At 35.9% G+C, this 17,947-nt stretch overlaps 2 protein-coding genes and 1 non-coding gene across 3 annotated transcripts; all 3 read left to right on the forward strand.

Annotated features, from left to right (window-relative positions):
* The first annotated feature begins 678 nt into the window (after positions 1-678).
* Positions 679-7,995, forward strand: LOC145765889 (uncharacterized). Its single transcript, XM_082577555.1, has 5 exons — positions 679-780; positions 1,293-1,341; positions 2,971-3,075; positions 5,982-6,214; positions 7,467-7,995. Exons 1-5 carry the CDS (start codon positions 709-711, stop codon positions 7,563-7,565), a joined length of 558 nt encoding a protein of 185 aa, XP_082433681.1. The 5' UTR covers positions 679-708; the 3' UTR covers positions 7,566-7,995.
* LOC145767721 (U6 spliceosomal RNA) lies at positions 3,803-3,909 on the forward strand. The gene has a single exon (XR_014288872.1). It is a non-coding gene; the product is annotated as a U6 spliceosomal RNA (small nuclear RNA).
* Positions 7,996-9,198: 1,203 nt separating the features above from the next.
* On the forward strand, positions 9,199-17,653 carry LOC145767069 (uncharacterized). The gene is made up of 6 exons (XM_082578814.1): positions 9,199-9,406; positions 14,009-14,115; positions 14,244-14,292; positions 14,583-14,669; positions 16,630-16,784; positions 17,126-17,653. Exons 2-6 carry the CDS (start codon positions 14,047-14,049, stop codon positions 17,303-17,305), a joined length of 540 nt encoding a protein of 179 aa, XP_082434940.1. The 5' UTR covers positions 9,199-9,406; positions 14,009-14,046; the 3' UTR covers positions 17,306-17,653.
* Positions 17,654-17,947: the final 294 nt, after the last annotated feature.

A 17,947-nucleotide genomic window follows, 5' to 3' on the forward strand; every position in this document is an offset into this window, starting at 1 on the left:
AAGCTGAGAGAGTTTTCATGCCCTGGCTCAAGCTGTCTTCCAGGCTATATATATAACCGTGGGCTTAACTACTGTACTACAATCGAAAGTATAAATTTTCTTGTAGCCTACCAAATTGTACGAAACTCAGCACATCAAAGACTATATGATTGTATTTATTTTTGCCATACAAGTTATATTTATGGTAATTTTAAACCGGTTTGCGACCCACTGTGAATGGTCTCGCGACCCAAATTTGGGTCGCGACCCAGTATTTGCGGACCCCTGACTAACCAACTGAACTACTCGGGGCAGACATTTTTCAATACAATATCAAACAATGAGGTGCTGACACCACGATAATGTTGGCAATTCATAAGAAAGTGGTTTAGAATGTCAGTTTACTGTAGGCTACTTCTTGTATTTACGATAGCCTTGCATGCATAATATAGGAAACCTATGCCGTAGAAAGATATAAAACAGTTCAACATGAAACAATGTTGAAAACTATTCAAAAGCTTTTTCCCAGGATTGATGTTTAAAAGTCATCAATTTGCATTTAAACGTATTATCAAAAACGAAAAGTAAAAGTTTCGTATTTGGAGAGCTTTATTACGACTTGTAACAGATAAAAATACGACTTAAGCCGTTTTAACTTGTGATTTTATAATGAATTGATGTGTTCTATTGTTCAGGAATGGGCCAAAAGGTTTTGTAACTTTTACAACAATGACGGACTCTTCGCTCAAAGCACTTTTATGCATATTATTCATTGTGCAATTTTCTTGTCATTCTGTATCGGTAAGGCTTGTGTATCATTTATTCTTTCTTTTTTACAAGTTTTCACATTTTGGTATTATAAATTCAAAATATTTAATTTACTGAAAATGACAAATAAATAGCACGAACGGGAAAGTGGTTTCAAAAACAAACTCTTTTGGTTGTTTGCATCACTCAAAGACAAAAAGTCATCACGTCAAAAGACATCAATATGTTACTAGGCTAAGTCAAATGTAGGGCAGCAGAATACATAGAAGGTCGTGCTCATTTACTCATGCAGTTGTCCCACTACACTACTGTAGAGCAATAATATTCGCTTAAGATATGTAATCGCGCTAAAGAATCTTTGAAAGAACAAACATTCCTTGATGATACAACCTTAAATCACTCAATAACAGTAAATAAAGCATGCTTTGACTAGACAGGTCTAAATATGCAAATCAGTACCAACAGATCAGTCAAAATCTATTTGTGTCTGAACAGTTCATGTGTTGGCTATTTTCTTACCTTATTCATGAAAATTTTATCTCCAGGCTTATCAATTTTGTGGATATTTGAACGAAGAACCCTGGTCTTGTTATGGTGAGTAAGAAAAATGTAAACACAAAGCCATATTGAATTTGGTGACGAAATTTTGGGAGTGCATAAATGTGCATACAGTAAATAATTAACATATCATGGCGATCCATTCTTACAATGTGGTAAAAAAATCTCGTATTCTTTGCAACAAACTATCTTCATGCATCCGGTGCCATTACTATCAAAAAAGCATTTTTGAATTGTCAATTTGCTCTGGTCTAAACGCTTGAAGTCATAATCTTATTGTACTCATAGCAGTGACTTGCAAAGTGGTTAAAACAATAATTTGGGCAGGGTTCCAATAAAATGTCAGGTGCCCAAAAAAAATCTTCTAAAGAAAAAAATAAACTCCAAAAATAAACGCTGTCATCTCCAATCAAAAATTGCTGCTGACATTAGTTGAAAAGTGAAACTGATGCTCACGTGATTACTTGAGAGTTTGCATTCCTTTGGACAATTGAAGTTCAGAGTAGAAAATTGGATATCATAAATCAAATTTTTGAATTTGTTTTATGCTGCAATGAAACCTTGTTCTAATAAACTGATTTTTAAATTTCTAACTAAATCTTACTTGTTAGGCTAAATGATAGCTAACGATAGGCCACAGAACAATTTATTTTAAGTGAAAAGGGTTGCAAAGTAAAATCTAAAATACCAAATGTGTTATTTGAGTCTTTATGAACAAGTTATTGAAGAAAACAGTATTTTTCACAAGCAAGTCTACTAAGGCACTATACTGTATTTGTTTCGATTGCGCCAAATAACAAATAAAACAAAGCAAAAAAACAATTCGTTGTACCATGGCCACCTGGAGATGCGGCCTGATTTGTCACATTTTGCAGATTTTGATTACAGCTACTGCTAGTGTTTGACTGACATTTTCTGAGATGCTTTTACTTTTTGCAGTTTCCTAATGACATAAAACTTTTTGTTGCCTTGGGGAAGCAATAGCAAACGAGTAAAAGTAAGTTAAAAACCGCAAAATCAGACTGTTATTGAAAATTAATAGTCTGACTAAAATCTTTGAAATCAAATTTTCTTTGTTTTTCAACATGTGAGGATGTTAAAACCTATTGTGTCATCTGGGAAAACAAATAAAGAAAGCGTAAAAATCTAATTTTTAGAAAAATTTATTTAAACATTCGCCCAAAGTTAGAAAAATCTGAAAATTTCTGCAAAATGTGACAAATCAGGCCGTATCTTTAGATGGCCATGGTTGTACAACAGAAAGTTATAGATTGTGGCACAATCTGGATGGTAGCGAAATACATATAAGCCAGGAGTTCTTAACCGGGGGTAAATTTCACCTACCGAGGGGGTAAATTTACTGAATCATAAAAAAAGCAAACTTCATGTTTTCAGTTATTAAAAAACTGGTAGTGTTGCACTCAATTTTGATTCAAATTTATGCCTAATGTAAGTTTTCGTCTTTTTCTTTTATCTCCACGCAAGTAGACTACCAATTTCATTTCAGCAGCGTATGTGTATGATGATGATGATGATGTGTGCTACATTTACCCAATTAGGACTTCGACCACAAAGTGGATTGCACTTGTGGATGGCAAATAAACAGCTTGTTTTTGACATTGCAGCATAGTCAAATTAAGGATTTTATTAAATTTAACGTTTCAGATCATGAAGGCTCTGCAGGGTTTTGCTGCGGAAAGAATTCTGATTCTTACGAATGCTGCTACACTGCAACTGATAACAGTAACGCTAAAATTTGGGAAACATGGTGTAAGTTGTAGACCACAGTTCGTCTATTCTAGTGTTAGTTTAAGCCAGAGGTCACCAACCTTTTTTGCATGCGAGCCACTTTGGCACTAAGGAGAGCTGTGGCGGGCCGCACTAATATAATTTTAGGTAGGTTGACTCTTATGTTAGAAAAGAACGCATTTCGTACCCAGTATCCAGAGTTACATGTTGTTAATATTTTGTTAGAATACTGCAGCAACAAAATTAATCGAACAACGCTACTGCCAGGCCAAGCTCCTTTTACAACACTTTTGATGTTTTTAACAATGCCTAATAAACGAGGCCACTTGTTTTGCGCACTTATAGCGAGGCGAGCGGTTTCATCAGAATATTCATCGCCAAACAAGAGTGGTGTTGTCACTTCGCTTCACAAAAAATATCTTGCAATTAACAATTTCAGTAAACAAGGAAATGTTTGACACATCGCAATACAGGCAACAATAGTGACCTGCAAACATATCAGCGAAAAATAGGCTCCAATAACAGGGAAAAAGAAACCAGGCACCATGAAACAAACGCTTGTGGAAATCACCGAGAAATCGTAATTCTATCGTAATTCATGAACAGTCTTCCCTCTAAAAAAGCAATGAGTTGGTTTTTCATCCTTTTTGTGAGAGTCTATAAAGCCGTCTTTTTTTTATTATAGACAACTGTCACTTGCGGTGCTTATCAGCGTGGCAAGAATTTGTGGATTTTGCAGCATTTTGCAGTACTTGCTTCGGCAGTACATGCACTAAAATTGGAGCGATACAGAGAAGATTAGCATGGCCCCTGCACAAGGATGACACCCAAAATCGTGAAGCGTTCCATATTTCTTTATAATTCAGATAATACGAAACCAAGGAACTTTCAGAAATATTTGATAAAACTACCATTCAACGTTTTATAGGCAGAGAAAACTTTTTCTCAAACCGTAGAAAGTTTCATTATCAGATCACCGCTTCAATGCGTGATGGAAATCTACAGATAAATCTGCATCAGGCATTGCAGAGTGCAAAAACAGTGTTGCAGAACGCGTTTTCGAATATTAAATTCTCATCAATGCAACTACGTTTATGAACGCAATAACAACGGTTAAATTTAAACTCAATACAAACATTACAAACATTATAAGGACATATTCTCAGTGTTCAATTGAATATTAATAAATCCAAAGATATCAGAAAATCACTTCCCGCATGCAATTCCAGACCGACATTACTCGTTTAAGTTTTTTTTTGTTAAAACAAACTTAATGTTCAAAGCAAAAACAGCCATCACAATGAACATCTACCGAAGTATACTAATTAACAGTACTTAGATAAGCAATGAAAATTAATAGACGGTATTGTTATTAATATCAATTCAGTATGATTTCAGTGATTATAATACAATGTAATACAGTAGCGTATCCAATTAATTAGCGACGACCTTCTAAAGTACACGTTAATTCGAACAGAAATAAGAATTTAGCAAAAGTCTCAGTCATTTTAGAAGATTTCACCACCGGTTACAGGACCATCTATGATTGTAACCTTCGGTAGATTTTCATTGTGATGGCTGTTTTGCTTTGAACATTAAGTTTGTTTTAACAAAAAAAAACTTAAGCGAGTAATGTCGGTCTGGAATTGCATGCGGGAAGTGATTTTCTGATATCTTTGGATTTATTAATATTCAATTAAACACTGAGAATATGTCCTTATAATGTTTGTAATGTATTGTATTGAGTTTAAATTTAACCGTTGTTATTGCGTTCATAAACGTAGTTGCGTTGATGAGAATTTAATATTCGAAAACGTGTTCTGCAACACTGTTTTTGCACTCTGCAATGCCTGATGCAGATTTATCTGTAGATTTCCATCACGCATTGAAGCGGTGATCTGATCATGAAATTTTCTACCTTTCGAGAAAAAGTTTTCTCTGCCTACAAAACGTTGAATGGTAGTTTTATCAAATATTTCTTTAAAAAAAAAAAAAATATTTTGTAGTACCAAGCTAAATATTTTTATAGTACAATCAGACAAAGTCTTTAAATTTATATATAATATTTTGCCAATTTATTATATATTGAGTTGGCACACCGACCTATTTTGCCAACAAAAACTTGCATAAAGGGAACACTGCTCGTGAAACACAATAACGGTGAAACGCACACTAGTGTTTACATGACATTTGCAAACTTAAAATAAGCAACCCTATGCTCACAGACAATTTCGAAATTCGACAACAGACGTTTTAATCAACCACTGGGACAGTGTGGCTGGACATCGCAGTAGAATAACTTTAAGCAATCCCCACCAAGAACTACAATCTGATTGCTCGATCGGTGGAACGCCAGTTGGTGACCCCTGGTTTAAGCTAAATTTCATTTATTAAGGGGGTAAATTTACTAAAGCAGGAAAGAAAAACTAAATAATGAATGTGTAAATCTTGATTTAGCTTATGCAGTAGGCTAATGGTGCAAAGAATTTACATAGGCCTACACTGACACTGTACGAGCATTAATTTGCAATCCATTTTCAATTTGCAAAAATAAGATGTTTTAATAATTAAGGTTAAATTTAAGTTAAGTATTGCAAAAAATAATAGGCAATATTGAATGAGGTTGTTCACAAGGCGCTTTGTTAAAAAACATTACACGTTCTACTATTGCAACCTAAGCTGAACTATCAGAAGATGTATAAAGTGATAATCTTCTTTTACTCCGATGTTTCGTCATTCCGACACGACTGATTTCTTTAGGGGTTAGACCAGGTAGTGACTACTTGACAAACGTCGGAATAAAAGCAGATTATCACCTTATACATCTTGTGATAGTTCAGCTTAGTTTTTATCAGTAGAAAGTATCATGTTGTTTGACTAAATACTGCGAGTTCGTAAGTACTGATTTTATAATTTTATTTTTGAAGATTTTTGGAGCATCATTGGTTTACTTCTCATACTGGTGACATCTTTAATATGCTGCTGCTACTTTTGCAATCCCTTAAGGCAGCAGACTCGGCGAGAAAGAGCCAGAAGCAGACGTAGGTGTAGACCTACTCCTGCTCCTGCTCCTGCTCCTACTCCAACTCCTGTTTCCACTACTACGAATCGCTCAGTTGATGCAGTTGTTGCGGTGAACGATTTCAATGTAAATTTATCGGTAAGTTGTAAAGTTCATAAAGCAGCATCTAACAATGCATTAAAATTATTTTACGAAGCTACACTCTACATGGTAGGTTATATAATTTAGCCTAATGGATAAAATAACATCACAGACCGTTTGCGTAAAAGGTTTGCTGCGGCAAACTTTTTTATGACAGTTTGCTGTGAACATTTTAGTCATTGTGATCATGGAAAAATTTTATCTCTGCTGTACCATAGACATGGCCATTAAACATTTGGTACTGGTGGAACAAAATAATTAAATATATTCTAGCACAAACCAGTGTGACAAGCTGAATGCAGTACAAACAAGAGCAGCAGCATTTCATGAATAACTGCGAGTAAATACAAGTAACAAACTTTAAAACACGGGCTTTTGTTGACAACGTTGTTCAAACCAAACGGAACGTTAACATAATTTTAAACTTGGTTCTTATCTGTATATTTTTGTTTACTTCTTAAAAGTTTGTTAGAAAGAATAATATTTTAAAACTGAAAAACAAATTGTTTCGTCTTGAAGCTAACTTCTTAGGGTTGCATACGCCAACTGTGGATCAGTCACTAATTAAAAAAATCAACCGATTAAAAAGCTTAATCTGTTGACTATTTGTTTCGATATGCACCAATCGAAATCCACCGATTAGAATCCCCGATTACTTATCCAAAGATAAACTTTACGCAAGCTGATTTTCGATCAGGCTAGCAGGCCAGCTTAGCCAGCCACTTAAAAGACCGCTGTTGGTAAATCTAAGCCTACGTCTTGGTTTGCTTTAAAACAAACTAATTTCACTTTTTGTGGTTCATTCAAAATAAAAAGCAATTTTCAATTTGCTAACTATTGAGGCTTACTAATGTTCAGCAAAGAAGTATTTCAAATAGATTCTATTTCGCTTCACCTCGAAAAAAATTCTTTGGCTTCAGTTTGCTTTGTATCGAATTAAAATCCTTGTTAAAACATTGTTTCGGTTGAATTAAAATTTCACAATGTAGACATTAACGACCTAACGACCTGTTTTAGCTTAAAACAAGTCGTTAATATTTCCATTGTGAAGTAAGCAACAATCATGCTGCTAAAAGCGAAACTCAATCAATTGATTAAAAATTGTTTGATAATGTAGCCTACTGATGCGAGTTAAACGTCAGCAAGCTTTCAAAATAGAAGCCAATTATGCCTAACCTATTTTCTTATTTTTACGTTTAATTTTGTGAGATCCACTCTGCAAGCAAACGCGATTTTTGTCTCTTTTCAGAATCCTGGTTTCATGCACGATAATGATTTGCCTCCTTCGTACCAGGAACTGCAACACAAAGAGCTTCCACCAGCTTATGATGAAATATCACAAAACTAGCCGCAAATATATTTTATTTTCATACCTTGCAAGGAAAAAAAATTACACTTCTTTATTGTTTTATTTAATTATGTTGGAGCCAGAAAACAATGACCACTTTGAAATTCTTGTTTCTGCATTGTTTCAGCGTCGTCAAACAATATCAATTCAGCATATTGCAATAAGATCACAACTTGCCACACGAAAGTGTTTAAATGTTATTGCTTTTGGGAGCAACCAGAGATACCTAGACACTAACTGACCAGTCTAATATCCCTAGGAGCAACCTAATCAGAATTTTATTCCGGTTGAGTATATTATGAAATTGATAAAATTGTAAAAAAAGCAAAAATTGGAAGAAAAATGCACTAGCTATTTGACAAGCTGACTGAACCTTGCCAATGCTTAGGCCTACATCTACAGCTGTATTGCCTTACTCAGCAGATATTTGAGAAACCGATTTTCGAATGCAAAGTGCAGTAAATAAATCACTCATGATATACTGTATTTTACAATGAAACCACAGAATATGACAGCAACCACGATTGCAAAACTTGACACCTTCTCGGGCTTACAACTTGAAAACTAACTTTGTAGTATTTTTGTTGTAGCTAGGTCGTGAGTAAATGTCAAATTTAGCTTACAATCGATAAGAAAAGTTAATTTGGAAAGCATGTATCCTATCTAGCTTATATTGTTATTTTAATAGAATGCATCAGTGAAATATTTTAGTTTCAACGTAATAAAGTAGAAATATGGAATAAAAAGTATAACTTCAAAATCATTACAACAAAAGCTACAAAGTTTATTACAAAACCTTTCTCAAGTGTGAAAAGTCTACACATCAAAAACAGGTTACAATTAAGAGAATTTTACAAGTAGAGGATATTTCGAATGATAACGTGATTCTGATGTCTCTTTATCTCAATTTTTAATTCTCGATGTTAGGAGAATTGCAGATCATACATTTTACTTGGATCCATGTGTTGTACGATGCAACCAAATGAAAAAATAAGTAAATAAAAACAATCAAGTCAGATGTGTTAATTGAGAAAGTTTAATAATTATTCATAATAGACACATAAAACCAAGCAACTACATGGCATTTAACATAATACATTAAAAACACAATACATTAATACTTTGATGTATTATGTTAAATGCCGTATGGTTGCTTGGTTTTATCTGTCTATATGGTTAAAGAAACTCACCTCTTTACCAGAGTTGTATTATTCATAATAGTTCTCTTCCATGCGCCATTTTTCGTGCGACTTTTTTATATGCTGAATACAGTTTTGTATGTTCAGTGTGAATCTCGCCTTAGGTTGCATCAATACGAGCCTCAATATTGCATGTATCATATTAACAGAAAACCGTTTGGTAAGTTTGGAAATTACAGCTAAGCTGTTTAGCCAAAACATGCGTTTCACCTCAACTTCAAGAGACTCTTGTAGTAGCTTTGAGTAGTTTCGTGTTGAACAAGTGGTTGGTTCCCTTTTCTTGATGAGCCGTGTGTGCTGGGCATCTCTTTTACCAAACGTTTGAAGGCAGGGACTTGGGTGCATGCAGAAATAGGTGTCGGCTGAGGCTGTTGGTGCTGGGCGCAGACAGATATTCAAAATGTGCAAAACAACATTATTTACTGTAGATAATGATTGAGGTGATTGTAGTAATAAGGTTGAAATAATTGTGCGAAAAACGTCGGTGCAGGCCAGACGCCATAACTTGTGTGCACCAAATCAATAGCAAAGCGACATGAGATATCAACTTTTTGCATAGTATTAGTAGCCACTATGTATCAGTATATACCCAGTCAACAGGCAAGTTGACGGCAAGACAACAATATCTCTAATCCCATTGGGGTGAGTTAATTTACTAGTTCACTTACTATGGTTAGATAAAAATACAAATTAGTTTTCGTAGAAAAATTTATTTTCTTTAGTAGATGATGGAAACATTACTGCACTTCTTTGCCATCAAGGGATGCCCTTAAACCTACTACTGTACTGCGACTTTTTGTTGGATTTGTATCTTCTAAAGTAGGCTACTAGGCCACGAGAGTACTTTGCGTGTGTGTTTTTTTTTTCGTGCCATTTCAAACTTTCTTTGCGGAGTGGCATGGGACTGAAACTTGATGGAATATGCATAACTTATCACCAACTGATTTGTTGCTTAAAGTAGAAATTAAGCATCTCTATGTACAGTATGCGCACAGCAACTTTTCATTGGCCCAATGTTGTAGCACTGGAACTATTCCGTGGGACTAACATTGGCTGATTGTCGACAAAACAGTTGGTTGGCTAATCGTCGATTCCACGTTTGCACACTGTTGGCCAACCTTTCCCCAACAATTTGCCAACCTGCGACAAAGATGTCGATTAAAGGATTTCGTGGATTCGACGTGAGATCAACGGCAACATTTACAACTATCTTCACTATGGCAAAAAAGGTTTATTTAACCGTGGGCCCAATTCCACTGCACTGTGGGCCAACCTACAATCAAGATGACAACCAAACGTTTTCGTTGGTTCGTCGTAGGATCAAAGACGCATTTTACAACTATTCTCACTGTAGAAAAAACGATTAGTTAATCGTGGGTCTAGTGTTGGCCATCCATTTGCTAATCTACGACCATACGCTCAGGTTGCTCTGACAGACGTCACGTATGAATTGCAACCAATTATAGTGCTACATAGCCTACTAACTGAATCATTTTATGCTTCATCAAAACTGCAAACAATAAAACCAGCGACACACACTCACCAATGTTTTTCGGAGCGACTCTAATGATGGTTGGTTGGTTTTTGAATCTTTATCCTCGGACTGACAAAGCCTTGATAGGTTATTCAAGGTAGTTTCGTATACTTGTAGAGGCTGTTGACACAGGACCGGTTACCGAGATCGGTAGAGTAAAGTTTTCCGATTGTTGAAGTGTTGTTGCCGGGGAATTATTCCATTCACTATAGGTGCCGCTGAATGGAGAGCAGTCCTGAAATGCGTTGCTCAAGCGCACACCTCGAGAGTCGAACCAGCGCCGCTTGATCTTGAGCCCGGCGCGTAACCACTGAACTAACGGGGCGACTGATATTATTATAGATTTGTCGGTGGGCCCTTCGGCCGGGATACGATAAGCGGATAGCACAGCCTTATTTATAATATTTGCACAATACTTATTTAGCAAATCATTTGAGATCGCGATTCGTTAAAGCTACAGAATTAGGTTTATATCCGAAGCTAAAATACTGTATGCTGCCAGTAGCAACGTTTTTTGGCTTGTGAAGTTCGATGATATGCCGTACGTTACAATCAGAAATCAGCATAATACGAAACAGGTCTGCAAACATTTTTTTCTTTTCCTGAGTTGAAACAAACTTCAGCAAAAACGTGAAAACTTGAGCGAGCAAGTGCTATAGAGTGATTACTTAACTCAACATGCAAATCGGTTTCATGGCTGAAAGGTAAGAGGATTTTAAGAATTTCGAAATCATTCTTAAATACAGTAGCCTATGTAGTTTTGTCTTGGCAAGTGTTTTATAAAAACAATTTGTCAAGACGATTTTCATTCACTTAATCTATTCTGTATCTTCCGCAACTTTGCGAAAGTCTGAGTGCCATAAAAATGATGACCATAAAAATGATGTTCAACATACACAACATTTTTTAATGTACTGTACTGTATATAGCTCAGTGGATAAACAGTTGCATTGCCAGTGAAGAAAAGATCAGATTACGTTTGTTTAACTTTGTGGAATTGAGTGCAAGTGATCGATGTGCTTCAAGAACAACTCTTCATTTGTAAACGAAACCAAGCAACAAAACGACGCTTCAGCATGACGTAAAAGAAAACAAACATTGCAAACGTTTTCGGCTGCACGTCTATTGTTCAAATACGAAATGGTAGAGACTAAATTACGCAGCAAAACTAACTTAACATTTCAAAAATAAAAAAACTGGTTTGTATTGCTAAAAAAAAATGCCAACGAACAGGTATTTGCTCAATACTAAAACAACAACCTATCTTCTAAAGAAAACTCTTTATTTAGTGGCATCTAGTGGATGAATAATTTTTGGAAACAACACTGAACCAACGAGCCGAAGCTTCACTTTGTCAGCTTCGGTTGAAGCTTCCACGTGTATCCAAAAATTTCAGAATTACGTTTCCAAAATGGCTTTCCCAGTTGAAGGATAACGGTTCTTATAATAATCAATTGTTTATGGGCTACGGAGCACTACAACTAGCCGCGACAAATGAAGCATGCCATATGAATATGATGCTACCTCACAATGAAATAAGCCACTTAATGTATTTTTATAAGTGACTTATAATATACTTCAGGTTTGCTCTGGTTGAAATTTCTTTTATTCAATTGCATAAATTAAGATTGGTTGGCGAAAGGTTGGTTCACAACCGAATGCCCACGGCGACGAATGCGATGTGGGTCCTCCATTGGTTATGGTTAAACGTTGCGTCAACAAACTATTTTTCATATTGGGTTTTTGTTACAATAAACCCCTTGTTTACCTTAATTTCATCGAACTTTAACACATGCTAACCATTACTAAGAACTATTTCGTTGTGAATAGAAGAATTAAGATATGTTGGCAAACGGTTGACACACTATACCAAATGTCCACGGCGACAAACGTGAATTAATATGTTTCAGAATTTAGAATTAAAATTTTCGAAAATTTTTATTTCACGGGATTATAATAGACACTTGCATCAATTCTAAATTCGTTCGCCAGAAACACCAGAATTAAGATTTTTTTCTCAAACGGTTAGCTAAAAAAACAAATGTTGGTCCTCCATTTGTTCAACGTCGTGTCAACGACCTATTCATTAAATTGACGTTTGTTGAAATAAAGCTTTAAAAAATCTTCATTTCAAAGAATTGTAATATGTGCTTTCCATTATGAAACAATATTTTATGGGGAATATAAAAATAAACATTCGGCGGCTAAAGGTTGGCTTCCAACCAAATGCCAACGACGACAAATGCGACATTAGCCCAGCATTGGTTCAACGTTGTGTCAACAACCAATTTTTGCACAATACATATTTGGTGAAAAAAATGTTTTATGCGTTTTTATCACTAAATTATAACATGTTTTACCTTAGTGAGTTATTATTTGTTCAGATAAAGAAATAATGTTAGTTGGCAAATAATGTTTTGCTACCAAAAGCCGACCATGACTACAAAAAACATATCCAATTCTAGCAAATTATTTTTCACGACCTCAGCAATTTTTTCCTGGTGACGTAAATTCATCGGAGGTGGTACACCAGCTACAGAGTGACGAATTGTGTACATACAGCATGTTGACATATACAGACGTAAGCGTCACGAGATTGCAATTGCGATTAATAAATAGCCAACTGAAACAAAGAAACAGGGTATCATGTCTTTCTTTTTCTAGAATTTAATTAAAGGGTGGCGTGTTGAAGATTAGATTTATGTTTGAAATAATAACCTCAATATGTTTTCAAGTTTAGAAAGCATTACACAAAACATGGATGTAGCCTAAGTGAGGTCCAGTGTAAGAGCCTTGGTGTGAGCGCAGGCCTATGCGTCTATTTTCAGAAGTCTCCATTTTCTTTCAGGACTTTGAACAAGTAGTTGTGCCATTTCTGCTTAGATAAAACTATGGCTATCTTCAGGTTGCTATGATTAATCTAATTATAATCGGAAGTTATGGATTTTTCTAGTTGCTAATTTGGTCAGAGTTAGATCATTTTAAGTTTAATTGATGTTCAGTGTACAGTAGAAGTAGGCTAGATAAGATGTATTAGATCATCATTTATGAGTGGACAAATTAAATGAGGCACCAATTTCAAATTGATATAATTTAAATGATTGGTTTGGTGCGGATGCACTGCAACCAACCAGCAGTCGCTGATTGTTGATTTGCGTATATCCCTACCACTAGACTACAGTATTACTATAAAGGCTACCCCAATGGTCACCTTTAGGCCTACGTGAAGTTAGGAAGGTTAGGCCTAAAGAGTTTTCAGGTCACAAGCATATGCTGCATCTCCATATCGGCTCTTGTTCGTGGCAGATTATCAGCCTGCCTACTCAAGAACTGCCTTAATGGATTGTTGTTTGAGATGTTGAGAGGACGTTATGTTTTGAGGTAGAAAAGAGTTAAACTTGAAAGAAACAACGTCTAATAACTTCAAAGTGACATAAAAATAAGTTACAAATTTTCTCTTTGAGACGACGACTCTTGATGGCTATTCTGCAAAGGTTAAAACATTAAATTTTGCATGTGTAAAAGATCTGCATGCTTATGTCCTCAAAGCAAGACACGGCAGTACCCTACGAGTAGCCCTACCAATATGTTTTTGCTTACATTTACAAAGCGTTAAACCGCTTCCTTCCAAAGTGAGATTTTAACACAACATTTGTGCAATTCCTTATCATATTGCACTTCAAAGATTCACTGGCATCCCATTATTTCAGATATACCTGTGTTGAAAGTTTGTATAACTCGCATAACAATGGCTACGTTCTCTTCTCAAGTGTTATTCAGCATTTTTCTTTTGCAAACTTTTTGCCAATCGGCATGGGTAAGTTCTTTATAGTCTTTGTAGCAGGCCATATGGTGAAATAGTATTTCGCTTTTTATTAACTTCTTTTTCATCAAACTACACGTTTTTTTCTTTATGTCTTTGCTGAACGCTTTTTGGTTTTGCAGGCATATGAATACTGTGGAACACTCAGCTCAATAGCTTGGTATTGCTATGGTGAGTGTTTGAACATTATGTTGAGTTTAGTGGTGTACAATGTGAGCTATGGAAGTGAAAAGTTTATGTGGAACAGAGTAACATCAGCCACTACAACCTAATTAATACAGTTGAATCCATTTATTGCGCAGCTATTAACCTTTTATCAATGCCATATTATTGATTTTATGACAAACAAAAGTACTGAAGCACTAGGATTTTTCCAGTGACAGCTTAAAATATTTACTTTACGTTTACAGTAACCTAACAAACTGAATACCCTACCCACATTTAAAAATTGTCATTTTCAGATAGTGGAGCTTCCATAGGTTACTGCTGTGGACACAATTCTTATACATACTATTGCTGCCACTACACTGCTGTTTGGGGCTTATGGTGTAAGTTCAATATTAGTCATGTTTTTCAAGACAAATACAATACTATAGTTTTTTAAAAAGTATTCCTTAATATTAATTTAATAAGATTCTTTCAATTAAAAACTTCACAGTTCATTATAATTTTGTCAAAAGTTGGCTACTATTAAAGAGGCTACCTCCTCAAACGCTTATTTGTATCGGTATGGACATCTACAACCTCAACGCTGTTTTCCTGTAGTTATCGATCTAAGAGGGGTGGGGTGATGTCAAGCGCCTACCTCTCGAAAAAGAAAAAAACTGAAAAAAAAAAATCAGATTAAACAAAATCTTTTGCGGCTTCACCAGCTCTACGCTAATTAAAGATTTATCAATTAATACTTTCTTTATAATAAATGATTTTTACAGTAAGTAAGAAGTGAAGTCAGGGTGATAGTTGAGAGGATAATTTGGGCCCTGTTTCAACGAGATCCCCAAATTAAGACACTTCTACTGTAATAAAAACGCATTACACCCAAGGAATACAAGGTGCGGTTTTTTCAAGTTTCCGGCCCCCTTGGAAAGGATACAAGCCCCTAAATTAATTTCGGGTCCGGGTACAAAAGTAATGAAAGGCGGGGAAAAACGGGCCCCTTATTTTTCTTGAAAACAAAAATGCTAGCACCACCATTCCTTTACTTAAGAAGTGAAAATCTTCCAAGCAGTCTACAGCGGCTGTTTATTGTTAGTTCTCCTACTAAGGGGCATTGCTTGCTTTGTGGAGATCTTTACCAAGATCACACTGAGGAAGATTGGATTCAGTGCAGCAAACGTAAAAACTGTTTTTTCTGGAAAAATCTTTTGACTGCTCTGGGCTTGGAGACTTTGTATACGACTTGCGTGTGGAGGGCGAGTTGGAACGATAGTTTGCAGTAATTATTTGTGCTATATTTCCGTATGTGTTAGCCTTTACAGGAAAGCGAGCAAAAGTAAGACCAGAATGATTTGTAAGTTTAATGTTATTTTAATATCTGCTTCAATACTTCAATACTATCGAGTTTAAAAAGTCGTCGGGTAGCATATGAAATATATTAGGTCAATTTATGCATAGCCTATAACCATTCACATTGAACAGACGCAATGTTTCTGTTGAATTTACCACAACCATTAGATTACTTTTTCGGACATATGGAGCAAAACGGATTGGATGCGTTTTGCCTCGTGCAAAAATCGGTAAAGAATTATTGTTTTTTCAAAAAAAGTGCTACTTTCAGGTGTATAGGCTACTTTTTAATACAAGCGTTACCTATCAGCAGGCCTTTTGATTGCAAGCCAGCCCACCAAAAGAACGATTTCTCCCTATAAGAGGGTCCGTTTTTCCCGCCTTCTCCTACCTCACGAATCCCTGTTACTGGGTAAAGGGGCCATATCCTGTAGATGTATTGTAATCGGCATGGAGGATGTTAAGATTTCTTTAAAACATACAAATCGCTAATCAAGTTCCGCCATCACTAAACCAATATTCTTCGATCTGGAAGCTTAACTGTATGAGCATTGACTTCGAAAACTCAAGTAGCCTACCGGTACCTGTATCCTAAGTCTACAACAATTATAGTTTGATGGCCTAAACTGATTTTTACAAAAACACCCAATGTGGAAGTTTTGAGTTCTTCCTATCTATGAGACAATGAAACCACTTCACAATGTAGACTCCAGATATACAAATAATGTTCTGGAATACAGCTTTCTCAAACATTTTGTATTAACCTACCTATAAAAAGATGTTGAAACCAGGCTGTTAACACAATAATTTGGGCCAGGTACGAATGAGACGTCTCCATAGGACTTTAAGAAAGTTTCAGTGCTTTCTTTTAGTTACCTGACCGCTTGGAGAGATTCCAAAACCATAAAACCAGTCCCGGCCCAGGTCCAAAAACACTTTTTGAACCCTTTTGGATGCTACTGTTTAGTTAACAAGAACTCACAATAATTTTTTATTTCCAAGATCTTTGGGTTGGGATTGTGTTTTTTTGCATCCTTGTGTCCGGACTTATAGCATGCTGCCGGAGACGAAACGCAAGAAGTCGGGTCCAAAGATCCACAATGCATGTTGCCACAGTAACAACTACGTATCCAGCTAACTCCCAAATTGGAGTAGAGGTAAAGGTAGCCTATAGCTTACAGATATTCTTTGAAGTCATAAGTTCAAAACCAATCAAACATAATGGCTTAAAAAATTGATAAGTCAATACCAATATATAGACTATATAGCCTGTATAGGCCTACTGGTAGGCAAGTGAACTAACCTACTTAACTCAATATTAATCTACATATACCGATTGTAGTCCAATCAACCTATTTCCGCCGGGACCTATCTGTTTTTTGTGAAGTTAACTGTAGGCTATTTTATAAACAATTTGTGTAAAATAAATGGTTTTAATTCGGCGCAATATGTGGCCTAGAGCAATTTGCAGCAAACCCCTTGCAATGTTACATTTCAGAATGCAAACTTTACGGCCGGCAACGACGCACCGCCATCTTACCAGCAGCTCCAACCAGGATATCCACCAAAGTACGATGCAACAACACAACATGACTTGCCGCAAAGTAGCTTTCCTGCTCCACAGCAAAACCAACCACCATTAAATAGCAACATGCCTACACCACAAACCAATAATTAGCTGTAAAAAGCATTGAAACATTCTGTTTCTACTGACACATTAAGCCATGATACTTTGATTTGACATTAAAGAAACAATCTATAAAAATTTTGTGCCGAACAAAACCTGCGACGTTGAGACAATTACTTCATTGAATAAGAGAGCTATTAATTTTTGCAACAATTCATTTAGTATGAGTAAAGTAAATACTGTTTCAATTTGGATCGTTTTATTTTTTGTAAGAAATAAAATATTTTAATGGTAAACTACTTGAATGACTTGTTTAATTTTGACCTGCACTGCTACGTGTGACCAGAAAGTTAGACCCTTTTAATTATTGTTGAACTGTTTATTCGCAACAAGAACCTACCGGTACAAAATGAGCTCAATAAACTATAGTTAAGACTTTAAGAAACCAGCCTGCCACACCTAGGGCTTGAGAAGATAACTTGGCCCGATACAAATTAGACCCTTGGGCCACAAGCCAAGAAACTTTGAAGAAAACGCACTATATCCAAAGAACACGAGGTGATTCTTTCACGCTCCGGCTGAAAAGGTTTCGGGCGCCCAAAGTCATGCCATGCTCGGGTCCAAAAGTACCCCATGTCAACGCTTCCGGTTGCATCCCGCGGAGACGAGGAGCGGCGTGATTTTTGTGGTCCA

The sequence above is a fragment of the Aplidium turbinatum genome, chromosome 3 (genome assembly GCF_918807975.1).
Source record: "Aplidium turbinatum chromosome 3, kaAplTurb1.1, whole genome shotgun sequence".
Classification (NCBI taxonomy): Eukaryota; Metazoa; Chordata; class Ascidiacea; order Aplousobranchia; family Polyclinidae; genus Aplidium; species Aplidium turbinatum.